The sequence below is a fragment of the Capra hircus genome, chromosome 18 (genome assembly GCF_001704415.2).
Source record: "Capra hircus breed San Clemente chromosome 18, ASM170441v1, whole genome shotgun sequence".
Taxonomy (NCBI): domain Eukaryota; kingdom Metazoa; phylum Chordata; class Mammalia; order Artiodactyla; family Bovidae; genus Capra; species Capra hircus.
In genome coordinates, this window is record NC_030825.1 from 55,389,710 (window position 1) to 55,408,145 (window position 18,436).

The window sequence follows — 18,436 nt, forward strand, 5'->3', positions numbered from 1 at the left end:
GAGGAGGGCATGGCAACCCACTCCAGTATTCTTGCCTGGAGAATCCCCACAGACAGAGGAGCCTGGCGGGCTGCAGTCCATGGGTTCACAGAAAGTCGGACACGGCTGAGCGACCAAGCCCAGCACAGCCCCTGCAGTGGAAGCTCAGAGTCTTAACCACTGAACCGCCAGGGTTTTTTTCTAGCTTTCCAACCTCAGCTTAGCAGCAGCTCTCCTAATAACAGTAATGATGATGATGACGGTGATAGAAAATAATTTTACCTAGTATTTCTCACGTGCTGGGCTCTGTTCTAAGTTACATATATAACTGTTTTGATCCTCACACAACCTCTGTGCAGTAAGTGAGCTTCTTCCAATTTGTGGATGAGAGAAAAGATGCACAGAGAGGTAAAATACCTTGATCCATGTGGCACTGCTGGCCAGGGGCCGAGCCTGGACTCCTCGGAGGCTCTCAGGCTCCAGAGCCTGCCTCGTGCATGCCACTTCACTTCGGTCGCCACAGGCAGCACCTCCTCCTCCTTTACCTGTTCGGCAGCAGAAGCGATGAACTGCCCTTCTTTGTGGGTCTCATTTTTTTTAAGTAATTTTGTTTCTAGTTTTGGCTGCGCTGGGTCTTTGTTGCACCATGGGCTTGTCTCTCGTGGCGCTGGGGCTTCTTGCGGTGGCCTCTCTTGTTGCAGAGCAAGGGCTGCAGGGCTCTCGGCGTCCGTAGCTGTGGCTCCCCGGCTCTACAGCGCAGGCTCGGTAGTCGTGGCTTAGTTGCTCTGGGGCAGGTGGGATCTTCCCGCACCAGGGATCGAGCCAGTGTCTCCTGCATTGGCAGGCAGGTTCTTTACCTCTGAGCCACCAGGGAGGCCCCTGTGGGTCTTGTTTTTCTTAAGGCCATGGGAACTTTTCCAGAACCCTGGCCAGTCTCCCATCCTGTCTTGCTGGTGGAACTGGGTCACGTGTCCACTCTGTGACCTGTTATTGACCTGTAATTGTCCAGGAGGAAGGGAGGGCATTGCCTGACTGGATCAGAGCAAGATTCGCAGTCCCAGTTACATGTTGGAATCATTGGAGTGCCTAAAAAGTCAAAATCATCCATGCTTTATCCTCCCACCCAGAATTCCTAATTTGAAGGTCGTTTAACAAGTGTTAGCGGTCTGCCAGACAGCACCAGGGCTTGGTAACCAGGGAGGATGGTGGGATGGCTTGAGGGCTGGATGGCCTAGAACTTCTGGTGGCCTCCAGATCAGGGCCAGGGGAGAAGTCACTTCACCCAGAAACCTTGGCTGAGCCCCCGGCTCTGAGCTTTGTCCTTTCTCAGAGTCATGTGAGCCGCCACGCCAGCCTTACCTTCATCCCCTCTCCAGAGGGGTGCTGTTTCCCCTGAGCCGTGCCAGGTCTGGTGATGGGTACACACTTCACCTCTTCCTCCCCACGAGTCCCTCTGTGCCACTGAACTAATCAGGATGCTCTTGTTGAAAGCGAAAGAAACCTGACTCAAGCTGTTGTATTCAGAAAAGGGGGTTTTATGGATTTGTGAGTCCATGTTGGGGGAGGTCGGGCTTAGGAAAAATAAAGGATTTCTCCATCGGCTGTGGATTGGCTGATACCCAGGCAGTGGGGAAAATAACCTTAGCTGCTCTAGGCTTCCACCCTGGCCCCTCAGAACCAGAGTGGGTGCAGGAGCTCCTCTCTCTCTCAGCTCCAGGTTGCAAAGTCCCAGGGAAGGATTCTGATTGGCCCAGCTCAGGTCACATGCTCATCCCTTTCTCAGTTGCTGTGACCAGGGGCTGAGAAACCTCAGATGGTCCAGCTTAGATCGTGTGCTTGCCCTGTGGCCAGGGTCTGGGAGAAGAGCTGCTTGGTGGACAGACAGATAATGGCCCGCCTTGTCCACTTCTGTACAGTGAGCCTTGGCATTGGATGTATTTTAAAAATTTATTTATTTGTTTTTAATTGGAGGATAATTGCTTCAAAATATTGTGTTGGTTTCTGCCATATGCCGACATGAATCAGTCATAGGTACACGCATGTTCCCTCCCTCTGGCATTTTGAAGAGTCACAGGTTTGTGATCCCTGAGTCCCCCAGTGTCCCCAGTGGCTCCTGTGTGGCCCATTCCTGAGGGGGTGTGACTGTCATTCCAGATGAAGAGCATGAGTGTGGGGGACCCCCGAACCTTCCCGTTCATCGAGCCCCCCCCACCAACCAGCTTGGAGACGGCCATCCTCTACCTCCGGGACCAGGGGGCGCTGGACAGCTCAGAGGCCCTCACCCCCATCGGGTCCCTGCTCGCGCAGCTGCCAGTGGACGTCGTGATTGGTAAGGACCACCGCCCCCCGGGGGTGATCACTGAGGGTCCTGAAAGTGGGTGTGGGACGACACTCACTCTCTGAGTGACCTGGAGGCAGGGTGTCCTGTCTCTGGGCCCCGTCCATTTATTCACAAGTCCTCTGTGCCACACACAGTTCTAGCACCAGGGTTACAGCAGTAAGCAAAACAGATGCTTCTTTCCTGTGCCCAGCCCAGCCCCAGCGTCACCCTGGTACCCGCTTTCCTGTGGTTATAAGGATGTCAGAACTGCCAGCCTCTTCCTCTTACTCATCCCTGAGTCATCCCAGCCCCTCCCAAGGAGCTTGCTAACCGAGGCATATTCATCTTCCTCTTGCCCAATTTTCCTGACTCAGGACATTCTGCACCTACCAGTTAACTATCCACGGCCCAGAGAATAGTCCCAGCTGAGCTTTGCCACCTGGGGCATAATTTCCCAAGTATGGTGCTCAAGGGAGCTTGCTGCCCCTGTCAGCGTTAAAGTCCCCATCCTTGTGACACGCTAGACCAGCAATATGGGCGTCAGGCTGGGTACCGCCCACCCCGAGGGCCACCCGCAGCCATGGAAGTGGTTATTTCTGTTTGTGTTAGAAGAGGACAGGGCTAGTGCGAGAGTCGGATCTGAGAGGAAAGAGAATGTTCTGTGAGCCCTTGCTGTATGCCAGTGTGGGAGACTCCGTGGCCCATATTTCATCTTCATCTGGTGAGGGTAGGCCCTCCAGGCGTCCTTGCTGTACAGATGAGGAAAACAAGGCTCAGAGAAAGCGCATCACTAGCTCGCCAGGGAGGCACGCCCCAGCCAGGCTGGCACCGTCGGTCCCCGGGCTCTGCGGGAAGGGAGGCACAGATGACGCGATGCTGGGCCCAGGTGGCTCATCATCGGTCTTCCTCCGTGCCAGTAAGCTCCCAGTGCTTCCCAGGTGAAACAGTTCATGCTCACAGCACGTAGACGCTGCTGTTAGCCCGTTTCACAGATGGAGAAACAGAGGCACCGAGAGGTGGAGGGACTTGCCCGAGGTGACAGAGCTAAGCTGGACAGACTTGTTTTTCTGCCCATCTTTATCTTACGAGGCTAGCTGTGTAACAGGAACTTTTTGGAAAGGTGGGCAGGGGAACAGTGAGGATGAGTCCGGTCACTGACCTCTGGGCAGGTGGAAACAGTCTTTTATCACGCTGGAAGCTGATTCTGGGTGTGATTCTGTCCCCCTGGCTCCCGAGGCCCTCTGGGGGTGAGGTGGAGGGTGGGTCAGGGGTCCCCAAGGAGTGAGGAATGCCGTCGGGCGCCCAGGAGGCTCAGCGCTGGTCCACCCTCAGGAAAGATGCTGATCCTGGGCTCCATGTTCCACCTGGCTGAGCCCGTGCTCACCATCGCCGCCGCCCTCAGCGTCCAGACGCCCTTCACCCGCAGTGCCCAGAGCAACCCCGAGTGTGCGGCGGCGCGGCGGCCCCTGGAGAGTGACCAGGGCGACCCCTTCACGCTCTTCAACGTCTTCAACACCTGGGTGCAGGTGAGCTTGGCAGCACCCTTCCCCCGCCCCAGCTGCCTGGCTGTCATTCTCACGGAGTCGGGGCTTTGTGCCCCTCCTCCACCCCAGGGAGGACCCCTGAGGCCCCTGCAGACCGGGCTTGTCTGGGGAGAACCCCAAATCCACTTTTCACGGGACGAGCATGTGCTGAGGGGAGCCTGGAGTCTCTAAGCACTGACTAAAGCCAGTGCTGTCTGGCTTTTCAGATGCCTTAGGGGGTGTCTGTGTGTTGAACACATGTTCCCTAACCAGGCCTGGTCCTGTCCTGAGCTGTGCTAGGGACCTGGTGGTGACTAAACTTACCTGGCCCTGCCCTCTTGCAACTCCCAGTCCAGCACAGAGAGGCAGACCGTTCCTGGACAGTGACCACCCAGAATGGGCTGCAGTGGGGAGTCCAGGGGGCTCAGAGAGCCCCAGAGGGCTGTCTGACCCTGTGTAGTCTGGGAGGACTTCCTGTAGGAGGAGGCATTGGGGCTGAGACCTGAAAGAAGGAGGGCAGGTGTTGCTGAGGGAGGGCTCCCGCCAGCCTCACATCTTCCCAGCGGCTGGTGTTGTGGCTTGTCTGGGTGCTGGGTTAGCACCCGCACCCCTTTCCTCAGCTGGTCAGGCCCTGACCTCCTGGGGTCTGGACCTCCACTCAGGTGAAATCTGAGCGGGGCAGAAACTCACGCAAGTGGTGCCGCCACCGGGGCATCGAGGAGCACCGGCTGTACGAGATGGCCAACCTGCGGCGCCAGTTCAAGGTGAGGCCTGGGAGGAGGGGTGGGGGCCGGCCCCCCTGCGGAAGGCAGCCAGGAGCAAACCTGGGGCATGGGTGTGGGAGGAGAGGGAGAGTATGCGTGAACACCCTCCATAGCGTGGCATCGCTTCTTCTCTGACAGCATCATCAGAGCCCCTCCCCACACCCACCTCCCCCACCATCACATGGCTAGGTGTGGGGTGGGGTCAGGGCACAGGGGTGAAAATCCAGGAGGGCTTCCTGGAGGGGTGGACAAGGTCTGCCATCACGAGTCACATCCTCGCAGAGAGCCTCGTTCTCGAGCTGGGGTGCTGAGGTGGCCGCACAGGCTGCGTGCTGGGAGGTGTGGAGCACGGGCTCTAGGGCAGGTGGGCTTCCGTAGTGGTGGGTGGAGAAACCATCAGGAGTGGAACACCTCAGCCGTGAGTCTGAGCTCTGCCACTTGCTGGCAGTTCAACCGCGGGCAAGTTACTGGGCCTCTCAGGGCCTCCGCTTCTTCCTCAGCAAATGGGGAAGCAAAAAATAGCCCTGCCTCCAGCATTCCCGTGAGGACTGAATGAGTTATACATTGCAGTTTTTTTATATCTGCTTTATTCGTTCGTTTGGGCTGTGCTAGGTCTTCACTGCTGAGTGCAGGCTTTCTCTAGCTGCTGCGAGTGGGGCCACTCTCTGGTTGCAGTGCCCGGGCCTCTCACTGCCCCGGCTTCCCTTGTTGTGGAGCGCAGGCGCTAGGGCGGTGGGCCTCAGGAGTTGTGGCTCTGGGCCTAGTTACTCTGCAGCATGTGGGATCTTCCCAGACCGGGAGCAAACTGACGTTCCCTGCATCGCATGGTGGATTTGTAACCACTGGACCACCAGGGAAGCCCTGCAATTTTTATTGTTATTATTAAGATGTGGTTCTACAGGTGGTTTGTGTCCTTAATATTCCACAGGCATCTTTCCCTTCGAGCACAAAAAAGCTCTGGTGCTGGGGAATTCTAGCCCCGGGTTGTGTGGCATGCCACGGAATGAAAATAAAACAGCCTCTGAGGTAGCCATTCCCCTTGGCTGCAGACCTCGGAGTGTGCAGTTACCACCAAGGCCTCCCATGCGTTCGTGGGTCCCCACGTTCAGACATCCCCGTTGTGCTTGACATCATCTCTCAATGTCTCTGACTTTCTAAAGAGTGGTGGTTCAGCCTTCGTTGGGCCCAGATGCTGAGAAACAGAAGGAAAGTGGGGGTGCTTTTCCTTCTCTCACTCTCTGTGTCCCATCAGATAACCTGTCTCTTCTCACTGGTTGGGGCTCGATGAGAAACAGGGTCAATCCAGTAGGGTCCCTGGGACGCCCTTTCTGGAGGCGTGGGCAGGAGGCCTCTCAGGGGTGTTGGAATCACGGGGAGGGTCCATGATGTCTAGATCCCACACCCCACTGCCCGCCCCCCGGCCCCGGAGGTTGTGATTCAGCTGTTCTGGGTGGGGCGCAGGTCTTGGCGTTTGTTTATTTATTTGCTTTTGACTGTGCAGGGTCTTCGCTGCTGCGTGGGCTTTGCTCTGGTTGCGGCACGCAGCCTTCTCGTTGCAGTGGCCTCTCTTGCTGCAGAGCACGGGTTCTAGGGTGTGTGGGCTCAGTAACTGCGGCTCCCGGGCTCTAGAGCGCAGGCTCAGCAGTTGTGGTGCAGAGGCTTAGTTGCTCCGAGGCATGTGGGACCTTCCCGGACCGGGGATCGAACCTGAGTCTCCTGCATTGGCAGGCGGGTTCTTTACCACTGAGCCACCAGGGAGGCCCCGGTATTTGTGACAACTTTCCAGATGATCCCAGATGCTGCTGCCGCGACTGGCCAAAGCACCACGCTCCGAGAAGCATTTTAGTGTAGGAACCTCATGGGGCTGGTGCAGGCCTGGAGGGGCAGGTGGGCGTGTAACCAGAGCCCGGGGACAGCTGGATGGAGAGGGCGTGTGACCTGAGCCCCCAGAGAGGACCCTGAATGGTAACGATCGCCCAGCCTCCTCCCTCCTGTCCCCCGGCCTGGGTGCTCCGTTGGCCAGCGATGAAGACAGTTCTCTTTTCTAGAACAGTCACATGCCCAGCACCATGTAAAGAGTTGTTGTCTTTAGTTCCCTGACCAGGGATGGAACTTGGGCCCTGGCAGTGAAAGTGCCAAGTCCTAACCACTGGACCACCAGGGAATTCCCAGAGAGTGGTTCTCATATAGCCCCTTTCAGTCCCAGCTGGGAGTTCCCAGGAGGGTCCCCGTTTGTCATTTGGGCACAAGGGTGGTTCTAAGGGTGAGGTCACGTGCCAGCCAGCTGCAGGCCCCCAACTGGAAAGTGCGTCTGGGCCCAGAGTGCACCTGACTGTGTCCCTCACTCGGGCTCCATCCTGCCCCAGGAGCTGTTGGAGGACCACGGGCTGCTGGCCGGGGCCCGGGCCCCGCAGCCGGGGGACAGCTATAGTCGGCTGCAGCAGCGGTGGGAGCGCCAGGCGCTCTACCAGCTGAAGCGCCGGCACGAGGAGGGCGCGGGGCGCAAGCGCAAAGTGCTGCGAGTCCAGGACAACCAGGATGGCTGGTCCAGCGACGAGGACCGGGGTGGCTCAGCCTCCCAGGGGGCCAGCGACAGCGTGGACATCCAGGTGGGGCACCATGGGGTGGTCTGGGGCCTGGGGCGGTGGGGATGGCGTTTATCAGAGCGGGGGACTCCTCATCTCAGGAGGTAGGTTTCCGTGGACAGGTGTCTACCGGACCCCTGGGATCCCCAGACTCCAGTAGCAACCCCTTGGGCGGTGGGGAGGGCCTCAGGAACTCACCTTCCCCTGTGTTCCACCCAGGATGTGAAGTTTAAGCTCCGGCACAATCTGGAGCAGCTGCAGGCAGCTGCTAGCTCGGCCCAGGCCCTGACTCGGGACCAGATGGCCCTGCTCAAGCTAGTGCTCGGCCGGGGCCTCTACCCGCAGCTCGCCGTCCCCGACCCGTTCAACAGCGGCCGCAAGGACTCAGACCAGGTGTGTCTCCTTCCCATCTGTGTCTTGTCATCTGTCATCCCTTCCCAGTGCCTGCTCTGTGCTGGGGTTACAGCAGTGACCGAGGCAGCCCTGGCCCTGTCCTTGTGGGGTGCAGCCTAATGATGGGGGCAGGGGAGAGACTCATGCCCAGACAGTGACCCAGAGTGGGATGGGGACCCAGGGGCTGAGGGAACAGGGGCACCTGATCAGCATGGGAGGGAATCAGGGAGAGCTTCCTGGAGGAGGGAGTTTTGAGTTGAGATGAGGAGGAGGGAACTTGGCAATGGAAAGAGCAGGTCTGAGCCTCTGTCCCCTGGCATCCGCCTTCCACTCCTCCAGATCTTCCACACCCAGACCAAGCAGGGCGTCGTGCTGCACCCCACCTGCGTCTTCGCCAACAGCCCCGAGGTACTGCACACGCAGGAGCAAGCGGCCAAGGGCAGCGATGGGAGCCGAGGTACCGGGAGCCCCAGCGGGGGTGGAGGAAGCCTTCTGTTGGGGGTGTGAGGGGGCACAGTGATCTTGGGGTGCCGCTTGCCGTCGGGGGTTACCCCCTCACACCTCCCACACTCAGCCTTCCCTGGGGCTGCTGACCTGGGACTTGCAGGTCCCTGGAGCCACACCTGGCTGGGTGGCCTTGGGGGGTCCACCCCTCTCTCTGCCGAGCCTCGCCCTCTCCATGCAGTGCTGGCTGCCCAGCGCCCGTCCCAAGGCCTGAGGTTTGCGCCATTAGAGCAGCGCCTGAGGAGCTCAAGGGAGCTCCGTGAAGCTCAGGGCTTGGTCCTTCTCAGGGCGAGTGGTCCCCCAGCCTGCGTTCAGGCAGTTGCGTTCCGTCTCCCTTCTAGTGGGATCCAGGCGGAGAGGTGGCCTCTGCTGAGGCTGCGCTCAGGCCAGGCTGGTCTGCAGGGGGCGCCCTTGCCCAGGTGCAGGCCCTGCAGTCAGGTGGGGGCTTCACGCCTTCCGTGTTGTGTGCTTTGAGCACTGAAACACAACTCATCCTTCTCTTGTTTGTAAAGAGAGTAACACACCGCATTAAAATGGCAAATACTAACCCCACAAGATGAAGTTTATGATTTTAAACACCAAAGATAGAATTTGAAATTTTCTCACTCATCTTTTTCTTTGTAAAAAAATTTATTTATTCTTTATGAAGGAGAATTGCTTTACAGTGTCGTGTTAGTTTCTGCCATACATCAACACGACATTTTTTTTTAATATTTATTTGTTTGACTGCACTGGGTCTTAGTTGAGGCATTTGAACTCTTAGTTGGGCCGAGTGGGATCCATTTCCCTGACCAGGGATTGAACCCAGGCCCCCTGCATTGGGAGCTCAGACTTTTAGCCACTGGACCACCAGGGAAGTCCCTCTAATCTTTAAGTTGCGTAAATTCCTAGTCAATTTATCCTCTTCCTATTACAGTAAGTCCCCTGCATAGGAACAAGTTCCGTTCCAAGAACATGTTCATAAGTCCTATTTGTTTATAGGTCTTAACACAGCTAGGACCCATCTAACAGTCAGTTATGCAATACTATAATAGGTTTGTAATATGTTTGCATCTTTGAAAGTTTGCAGCCTGGAGGTTTGTATGTAGAGGGCTTACTGTACATTGTCTTTCTCCTTTTTAAAAGCTGGTTTTATTTGCTTATTTTATTTTGGCTGTGCTGGGTCTTTGTTGCTGCGCGGGCTTTTCTCTAGTGGTGCGCAGGCTTCTCGTTGCGGCTCCCAGCCTCCAGAGCACAGGCTCAGTAGTTGCGGTGCATGGGCTTAGCAGCTCTGCGGACATGTGGGGTCTTAGTGGATCAGAGATTAAACCCATGTCTCCTGCCTCGGCAGGTGGATTGTTTACTTCTGAGCCACCAGAAAATCCCGTTTTTCTCCTTTTTGAAAACATTTGGAAAGTTCCGGGCATCTCTTAAGTAGAGAGACTGTGATGAACCCTCTGTGACCTTACCCAGCTGCAGCTGTCAGCATTTTCCATCCTTGTTTATTCTGTCCCCTTGATTTTTTTCCCCTGTCTTTGCTGGAGCATGTTAAAGCAGGTCCCAGACATCTTCCCAGTTAGTAATAATAATAAAAATCCCATTCATAAGGACTGTTATTTTGTATCACCACAGTGCTGTCATCCATCAGCCCTAACAAAATTAGCAACAATTCTTAATATCACTGAATAGCCGAAATCACATTCAGCTTGGCAGAGTGTTTAAGAACATGCCACAGACATTTTATCCTTATGCATGTTCTTTGTGTGGGTGTTTGAATGGGGCTTCCCTGGTGGCTCAGACGGTAAAGAATCTGCCTGCAGTGCAGGAGACCTGGGTTTGATCCCTGGGTCGGGACGATCCCCTGGAGAAGGGCATGGCTACCCACTCCAGTATTCTTGCCTGGGAAATCCCACAGACAGAGGAGCCTGGCGGGCAACAGTCCATGGGGTCGCAAAGAGTCAGACAGAACTGTAGTGACTAACACTTCACTTGAATAGTGGGGGCGGGACAGACCGCCCCTGGGGGGAATGACGGGTGTGTGTAGTGGGGGAGAGGATGCTGAGCTGTCCCCTTGACCCTCTCAGACGACAGGGACAAGATGAGCAGCAAGCACCAGCTTGTCACCTTCGTCTCCCTCCTGGAGACCAACAAACCGTACCTGGTGAACTGTGTCCGCATCCCCGCTCTACAGGTGGGTCCCGCGCCAGCCTCCCCGCCTCCCTCCCAACTGCTGGCTGCCATGGCTATGTTCCTCGGGGCAAGAGCCCTGGGGGCGTGGCGGGGGGGCCTGGAGGAGCATCTTCCCTCAGGCTGGCTGCCGGCTCCTCCTCCTGGTATCCATTCATTACTGGCCGAGCGCCTGCCCGGTGCCAGCGCTTGGGGAAGACACACGAGGCGAGGCGGGACCTGGTCCCTGCCCCCCGGAGCTCACATCTAGCTGGGAAGGGCGGGCAGGAGCAACAGACACAGTGCAGCTCTGACTGAAGGAGCAGAGAGCGGAAAGGATGGGGCAAAGGGCAAAGGGCAAAGGGATGGTGGGGGGCCACACGGTGCAGCGCACGGGGCAAAGGGACCGGGGGGCACACAGTGAGGCTCTGACTCACAGCAGGGAGCAGAAAGGACGGGGCAGAGGGACGAGGGGGACACAGTGAAGCTCTGACTCACAGCAGGGAGCAGAAAGGACGGGGCAAAGGGACGAGGGGCACACAGTGAGGCTCTGACTCACAGCAGGGAGCAGAAAGGACGGGGCAGAGGGACGAGGGGGACACAGTGAAGCTCTGACTGACGGAGCAGGGAGCGGAAAGGACCGGGCCAAGGGACTGGCGTGGGGAGGGGAGGGGAGGGGCCCTAGCATGGAATGAGGCCATCTGGGTGGGCCTCACTGAGAAGGTGCAGTCAGCAAAGGCCTGAAGGTGGGAGGGCTGTGGGGATCTCTGGGGGAAGAGCGACCTAGGCAGAGGGAAGAGCAAGTGCAAAGGCCTTGGGGCACCACAGGCAGGGTGTGAACAGGGAACAGCTGGAGCAGAGCCAGGGTCGGGGAGAGTGGCTGAGGTGAGGTCAGGAGGCAGGTGAGACCAGATCTCCTCCTCCCCACCACCAGAGGGTTCTGAGCAGAGCTGGATCAGGGACTGACACGGGGCAGAGTCCGCAAGCCCAGTGAGGAGGCGACTGCAATCACAGGACAGGAGCGGATGGTGGCGGGGACCGAGGATGGGGCTGGGAGAATGGGGGGCGGGCAGGAGCCCAGTCAGGCGGGCGCCGCTCTGAGATGCCTATCCACTGCTTCCTGTCTGCTGCCCCTCTCTTCCAGTCCCTTCTGCTGTTCAGCCGGTCCCTGGACACCAATGGTGACTGCTCCCGCCTGGTGGCCGATGGCTGGCTGGAGCTCCAGCTCGCAGACACTGAAAGTGCTGTCCGGCTCCTGGCGGCTTCCCTGCGGCTCCGGGCCCATTGGGAAAGCGCCCTGGACCGGCAGCTGGCCCACCAGGCCCGGCGGCGGCTGGAGGATGAAGGGGAGGAGGAAGAGGAGGAAGCCCCTGTCAACCACAAGGAGGTGGCGGCCCTGAGCAGGGAGCTGCTGCAGTTCACGGCATCCAAGGTACCTGCCTCCTGGGCACCTGCGCCCTTGGCTGGAGGGGCCGTCAGCCACAGGGATGAAGGCTCTGGAGGGCCCTGGCTTCCAGCTCATCAAGATGCCCACATTTGGGGGTTTTCAAACCAGAGAGGTTGATGACAGGCTCAGGGTTACACAGCTGGTAAGGGTGAACCCAAGATTTACTCCAGGAGCCACCGCCTTAACCCCTGTAGCCCTCATTCAACAGGTGTGTATTAATACCTGCTGCATCTGGGGTGCTGCTGCTGCTGCTAAGTCACTTCAGTTGTGTCCAACTCTGTGCAACCCCAGACGGAAGCCCACCAGGCTCCCCTGTCCCTGGGATTCTCTAGGCAAGAACACTGGAGTGGGTTGCCATTTCCTTCTCCAGTGCATGAAAGTGAAAAGTGAAAGTGAAGTCGCTCAGTCGTGTCCGACTCTTTGCGACCCCATGGACTACAGCCTAGCAGGCTCCTCCGTCCATGGGATTTCCCAGGCAAGAGTACTGGAGTGGGGTGCCATTGCTTTCTCTGCATCTGGGGTACAGGTTACCCCTTAGTAGCAGTTAAGGGCGTGTGAGATATGATAGAGAAGCTGTGAGGTGCATGGAAGACAGTTGTTCATGGAAGACAGATGGGAAGAATTGGACAGAGCATGCTTGAAACCGAACCCCCACTTCTTTATGTGGTACGCGGGTTGAGAATTGTTTCTGATTCTACTACACGTGGATGTACTGGGACCCGGAGGACTGGAGAAGGGGGAATGGGCTGACATGCCAGAGAAGGGGCAAGGTGGCCACACTTGAGGGTCAGACTTGAGGTCTGAATGTGTTCCCACAAGGGATGAGGAGGGAAGGGGCCTGGGGAGAGCAGGTAAGGGAGCGTTCTAGACAAGCCTTTGGTCGTGAGTATCTGAAACCAGGCTGTGAGTGGCTTAAGAAATTGGCCCCCTTAACTGAAAAGTCCAGGGGTGGACTTCAGGCACAGCTGGATCCAGGTCCTCCCATTATGTCTGCCCATCTCCTGTCTGCTGATAGAGTCTGTCTGCTCTGTCTCCTGTCTCTCTTTGCTCAGGTTTCCTACAGCCTCCGGCGGCTCACAGGGCTGGAAGCCCAGAACCTCTATGTGGGGCCCCAGACCATCACGGCTGCCCCCAGTCTCCCTGGCCTCTTTGGCAACTCTGTCCCGTCCCCCCACCCCACCAAAGGGGGCTACGCAGTCACTGACTTCCTTACCTACAACTGCCTCACGGTGAGCACGGATGCGCACCTTGGCCCCTCATCCTCCTGCCCCTGAGAGTGGGATTTTAGAGATTCCCCCCAGCACCCCCAAACATATTTCAGCTTACTCCAGGGATGCAGTTTCAGAAAGGGCCTGCAGCCCCGAGGGCTTCTGGGAAGGTCCCAGGCTGGCGGTGGGGAGCGGGGCAGGGAGCCAAGCCCTGACACAGCCTGCTGTCACAGAGCGACGCGGACCTGTACAGCGACTGTCTCCGCACTTTCTGGACCTGCCCGCACTGCGGCCTGCACATGCCCCTGACGCCCCTGGAGCGCATCGCCCATGAGAACACCTGCCCCGAGGCCCCGCAGGACGGCCCCCCAGGTGAGGCTGGGGCGGGGCCCAGACGCCTGTGTCCGCCCCGCTGTCTGTTCAGCCTGGGGTTCTTTCCGTGCACCTGGGGGTTCATGCCACACTCCGGGGATCCACGACCTCAACCCTCTGCCTGGCTGGTGCCACGATGGGCTTTGTCCCTGAGACCCAGAGCCCGGGACACGGGGGCCTGGAGCCACCTCATTCCCGCGCCTCTGCCTGCCTCTCTCTGGAATCTGCCGCCATCTCTCTGATCTCTGCCTCTGCTCTTCTGTCTCTCTTTTTCTCTTTTGTCCGCGAGCCGTCTCTGCCGCGGCCACACCCACTGCAGTGGGCAGACCTGGGCAGAGTCTCCTGTGGTGCGTCCCACGCCACACACTGGCGCTCACGGGGAGATGGCTGCGGGGCCATGTGGTCCCACCCCAGGGCGCTCTCTGTCTCATTCAGTGTCTGTGTCTCCACTTGTGTTTTTTCTCTGTCTCTCTCACCCCATGGGGACACAGACTTGCCCTTGTGTGTATTAATCAAGGAAGGCTTCCTGGAGGAGGCAGAGCTGGAGTTCCCCAGAGGCCAGGAGAGCCTGAGCCACAGAGGTTCCTGGTATTTGGGTGGGGGTGAGAGCACGCGGTGGAGCACCCCCCTCAACCCCCTTCTCCTCTCCCCTAGGGGCTGAGGAAGCTGCCCCCGAACCTCCCCAGAAGGCATCTGCCCTGCAGAAGCCCTACCACTGCGAGGCCTGCCAGAAGGACTTTCTGTTCACGCCCACGGAAATCCTGCGGCACCGGAGGCAGCACGTGTGAACCCAGCCCATCCCGGACCAGGGCCAAGGCCAGACTGCCGCCCTCGCTCCCAGCCTAGGCTCGGAACTGTGGTCTGAGCCCAGCCCCGAGGTGGAGGGAGCATAAGTACGTGAATAAACTCTCACAGATGGACTCGGGTCTGTAAGCCTGCCCATCCATAAAGTGCGCTTCCCAGGTGGCGCAGTGGTAAAGAACCCGCCTGCCAGTGCAAGAGACGCAGGAGAGGCGGGTTGGATCCCTGGGTCAGGAAGATCCCCTGGAGAAGGAAATGGCAACCCACTCCAGTATATTTGCTGGAGAATCCCCATGGACAGAGGAGGCTGCCAGGCTGTGGTCCGTGGGGTCGCATAGACGTGACTGAGCACGTGTGTACACACATCCAGAAATCACAACCGTCTCTGCTGGTCCTCCCCGTGGCCTGACTCTTACCCCTCCTGTTGCAGCGGCCACCTGATGTGTCCTGGGGTAGATCCCGGGAGTTGAGGCTGAACAGGGACCTCAGACTCCAGGTCCAGGGTCTGATGGCCCCTGGCGACTGCTCTCTCTCAGTCTGTCTCACGGCCTCTGCTTTCCCTCGAACTCAGAGACCCCGGCCTGGCCCATTCACGTGTGTGGCTTTAGGAGCTGGGTGGGGTGGGGTCAGTGCTCTGTGGCCCACGGGCTGCCTGGTCACGGGGGCCATTCTGCTGTGCTCTCCGTGGGCAGGTCTCAGCCGTCCCCTCGGGACTCCTCGACCATGTCTCCCCGACAGGGGGAATGCTGTAAACAACGGTGGAAGTGAATTCTGCAACTCCGGTTTGAAATCTGGGTGAGGCAGGATGGATGTGGTCAAGACAGAGACCATCATGGGGTAGAGGAAAGAACGAGACCCAGCGAGAAGGAAACAGAGACACAAACTACCTGAGCCCAAGAAGAAACAGATAAACGGCACACTGCTGTGTATCTGTTGGGTTGGCAAAGAAATTCATTTGGGTTTTTCATAGCAGCCTACGGAAAAACTCGAATGAACTTTTTGGCCAACTTAATACTAAGGCAATTTAATTCGTAGTTAGAGACGCAGAGGACAGGCTTGGATGGGTTCACTGGTGACCTCCAGCAGACAGGGACTGAAGGCATGACACTCAACAGCGGCTCATTCACGGTGTGGAAGAGGACGCCTCTGGGCCAGCACTGCCCTGATGCCAGAATCAGACCCAGAACCCCTTCCTCAAGGTTACAATTCACAGTCAGCCTCAGATAAAGAACAGTAGTACATCGTGGCCAGGTGGCATTTACTCTAGTGAAACAAAGTCGATTCAACATTTGAAAGTCAATTAATGTGATTCACCCTATTAAAAACAGAAAAGGCATTTGACAGATTTCAATACCTTGTGGCCTTGGATAAAGCCCCTTAACTTCTCTGCTCCAGCGTTTTTTATCTCTTGACAAGTGAATGCAGCTGAACTATTTTTCTCAGAAGGTTCATTTTGATACAGAAGTCCTGGACTTAAGTTTAATAAATAAATATAAAAATGAAATTAATAAACAATCAGAATCAATAATAAAAACAAAAGTACAAGTAATAAAATGATAATTGAACTAAACCAAATTAGAAAACTGCCCTACAAAAGATACTAAGAAAAATAACAAAAAATGCAAAGGCAAGTGTAGACTTGGAGAAAATATATATATGGCAAATATGTCATATAATTAACTGTACACATTACATAAATATAGAAACTATGCTATACAAAAAATTCAAATCAATAAGGTTTGAACTTGCTTTATAAGTGGCAAATACTGAATATAAACCCCCAAAGTAAAAAAACATGGTTAATAAGCCCATGAAAAAATACTTGTCATCATTAGCTGTCAGGGAAATGCTATTGAAACTGCGATAAATATCACAATAATGCTCATTAGAACGGCTAACATAAAAAACCCAATGCTAAGTCAGTATGTGGCACAAGCAGAGTTCCCATACGTTGCTGGTGGGAGTGTTAATTGGTAAAATGACTGGGGAAAAAATTCAAGAATCTCCTAAAATTGAGTCTGGGCGCGTCCTCTATGAGCTGGCAGTTCCACTTGTAAACGCACACTCTGCAGAAATGCACAAGTGTGTTGTGTGTTGGCAATAACATTATTTGTAACTAGAACCCCACCAAATGCCTATCGACAAAAGAATAGTTAAGTAGATCGTGATCAATTCTTATAACAGAAGGGCCTAAACCACAGCTCCATGCAACCTAGTGGAGGTCGCGGCAGCACCAACCAGGTTGCTGGAGGGGGCGCTCACGGTTTGTTTCTTGATCTGGATGCTGGTGGCGCAGGTAGGTTTCATTTTCTGGGAAAATTCACCAAGCCAAAGATGCATGCACTTTTCTGTATATCATGCTTCAAGAGCGAATTTTTAAAGGTTGGTGAATGAATGCCTATCAACTTTGCATTTTGAGAGATCCTGCTACACTGAAGTGGTACAAAGTCCCCTCAAAGAAGATGAAAGCACCCATTTCCCCAAGAGCCTCACCAGCACTTAATCCGGGTCAGTCTGGGCCACCTATCAGAATAGACATGTTTCTCTGGGGAACTAATGGATAGTAAGAGCTTCTGGAACTGTTAAGGAAGGCCATAGAAATCACCGTTGAGGAGCTGGGACCCAATTCTGATAGATGCTCTTCCGGCCATCTCTGGGCATTTAGAGTTTCCTCCCTTCTTTCACATATTTTAAAATCTTGTAAAATTTATTTTATCTTAATTTTTGGTTGAACCGGGTCTTCCTTGCTGTGTGCAGTCTCTCTCTAGTAGGAGCAGGGCCTACTCTTCATCACAGTGCACCTGCTTCTCATTGCCACGGCTTCTCTTATTGCAGAGAACGGACTCTAGAGCTCAGGCTCAGTAGTTGTGACCCACAGGTTTAGTTTCTCCACAGCATGTGGAATCTTCCCAGACCAGGGATCAACACATGTCTCCTGCATTGGCAGGCAGATTCTTACCCGCTGTGCCACCAGGGAAATCCCTATTTCTCTAGTTTCAATACCTTGAGTTGGGAAGTCATTTTCAGAAAAGGGATAGAGACAATACAAGAAATTTTTTGAGGGGGTAAAGTCATCATAAACAAAGCCAAAAGACAAGCAGCAGACTGGGAGAGGTGTTTGTAACATCTATGATGAAGCTTAAGGTCTAGAATATATAAAGAGCTGCTACAAACCAATAAGAAAATGACAAAGAGCCTAGGAAGGACAGAGTCAAAAGATTTGAGTCCACACAGAAGAGGAAATAGAAATGGCCCAGAACAGTCTACAAAGATGCTAAGATTCACTTGCAATTAGGGGAAATAAGAATGATTAATTCAGTACAGCCTGTTTGGTAGGACATTCGAGAGAATCTATCAAATGACCTGGTAAAAATGCCCCTTCCCTTGGACTAGTGATTCCACCTCCAGGAAGTTATCCTATAGATACACATATGTCTGAAAATGACATATGGTCAAGGATATTCATGCCGGCTTTATTTGTAGGAGCAAAAGATGGGAAACAGCTTAAATGTCTCTCCATATGAAACTGCTTAAATATTAATAAGCCCCACCCAATATAATGAACCACTATGCAGACATGCCAAACAAAAGCAGGCTTTGTACTGACACAAAAAAATATCTCCAAATTATACTAAGTGAAAGGGAGCAAGTTACAGAACCATGTGTCAGATGATCCCATTTTTTGAAAAATGGAAACATTTTGTGTGCGTGCATGCGTGCGTGCTTAGTCATGTCCAACTGTTTGTGACATGGCCTGCCAGGCTCTGCTGTTCATGGGATTCTCCAAACAAGAATACTGGAGCAGGTTGCCATTTCTTCCTCCAGGGGATCTTCTCAACCCAGGCATCGGACCCACATTTATTTTGTCTCCTACACTGGAAGGCAGATTCTTTACCCTGAGCCACCCACCCGGGACGCCCTCTGCATACGTGGATGCCCTTTGCATATACTCAGGTACCTGAATAGCATTACACACCAGCTGAAACAGATTCACCGCAAACTTAACTAATGGTCGTCTCTGCAAAGGGGAGGGAGGGAGAGGAGGGGAGGGAGGGAGAGGAGGGGAGGGGAGGCAGGAAAGAGAGATTTTCTTTTTAACTGTATTGAGGTCCAGTTTACATACAATAAAACGTCCGTGCATTTTGGCAAACACAGCTGTGTAACCACCATTCCAATCAAGACAGAACATTTTCTAAACTCCAGAAAGTTCCATGGTTCCTGCCTCTTATGGTCAGTGTCTCACGGCAGCCTCAGCCCCAGGCTGATCTTTTTTCTGTCACCATTTATTAGATTTCTCTTTTCTAGCTGCTACTGCTGCTGCTAACTCACTTCAGTCGTGTCCAACTCTGTGTGACCCCATAGATGGCAGCCCACCAGGCTCCCCCATCCCTGGAA

At 55.1% G+C, this 18,436-nt stretch overlaps 1 protein-coding gene and 1 non-coding gene across 5 annotated transcripts in view; one reads left to right on the top strand and one right to left on the bottom strand.

The window, feature by feature from the left end:
* DHX34 (DEAH-box helicase 34) overlaps nt 1–18,060 on the top strand; it is a 30,927-nt gene extending 12,867 nt beyond the window's left edge. For 2 of the 4 annotated variants that reach the window (XM_018062673.1, XM_018062674.1), the window contains exons 7-17: nt 2,134–2,308; nt 3,632–3,825; nt 4,485–4,586; nt 6,953–7,195; nt 7,391–7,564; nt 7,904–8,021; nt 10,132–10,238; nt 11,358–11,645; nt 12,713–12,889; nt 13,102–13,240; nt 13,895–14,160. In XM_018062673.1, coding sequence (XP_017918162.1) covers nt 2,134–2,308; nt 3,632–3,825; nt 4,485–4,586; nt 6,953–7,195; nt 7,391–7,564; nt 7,904–8,021; nt 10,132–10,238; nt 11,358–11,645; nt 12,713–12,889; nt 13,102–13,240; nt 13,895–14,028 — 1,851 coding nt within the window. In that variant the 3' untranslated portion in view covers nt 14,029–14,160. Of the gene's footprint in view, nt 1–2,133; nt 2,309–3,631; nt 3,826–4,484; nt 4,587–6,952; nt 7,196–7,390; nt 7,565–7,903; nt 8,022–10,131; nt 10,239–11,357; nt 11,646–12,712; nt 12,890–13,101; nt 13,241–13,894; nt 14,161–14,733; nt 15,534–17,866 lie in introns of those variants that run through there. The other 2 variants (XR_001919531.1, XR_001919532.1) reach the window with 2 other exon arrangements.
* TRNAE-UUC lies at nt 6,679–6,750 on the bottom strand. The gene has a single exon. It is a non-coding gene; the product is annotated as a tRNA-Glu (tRNA).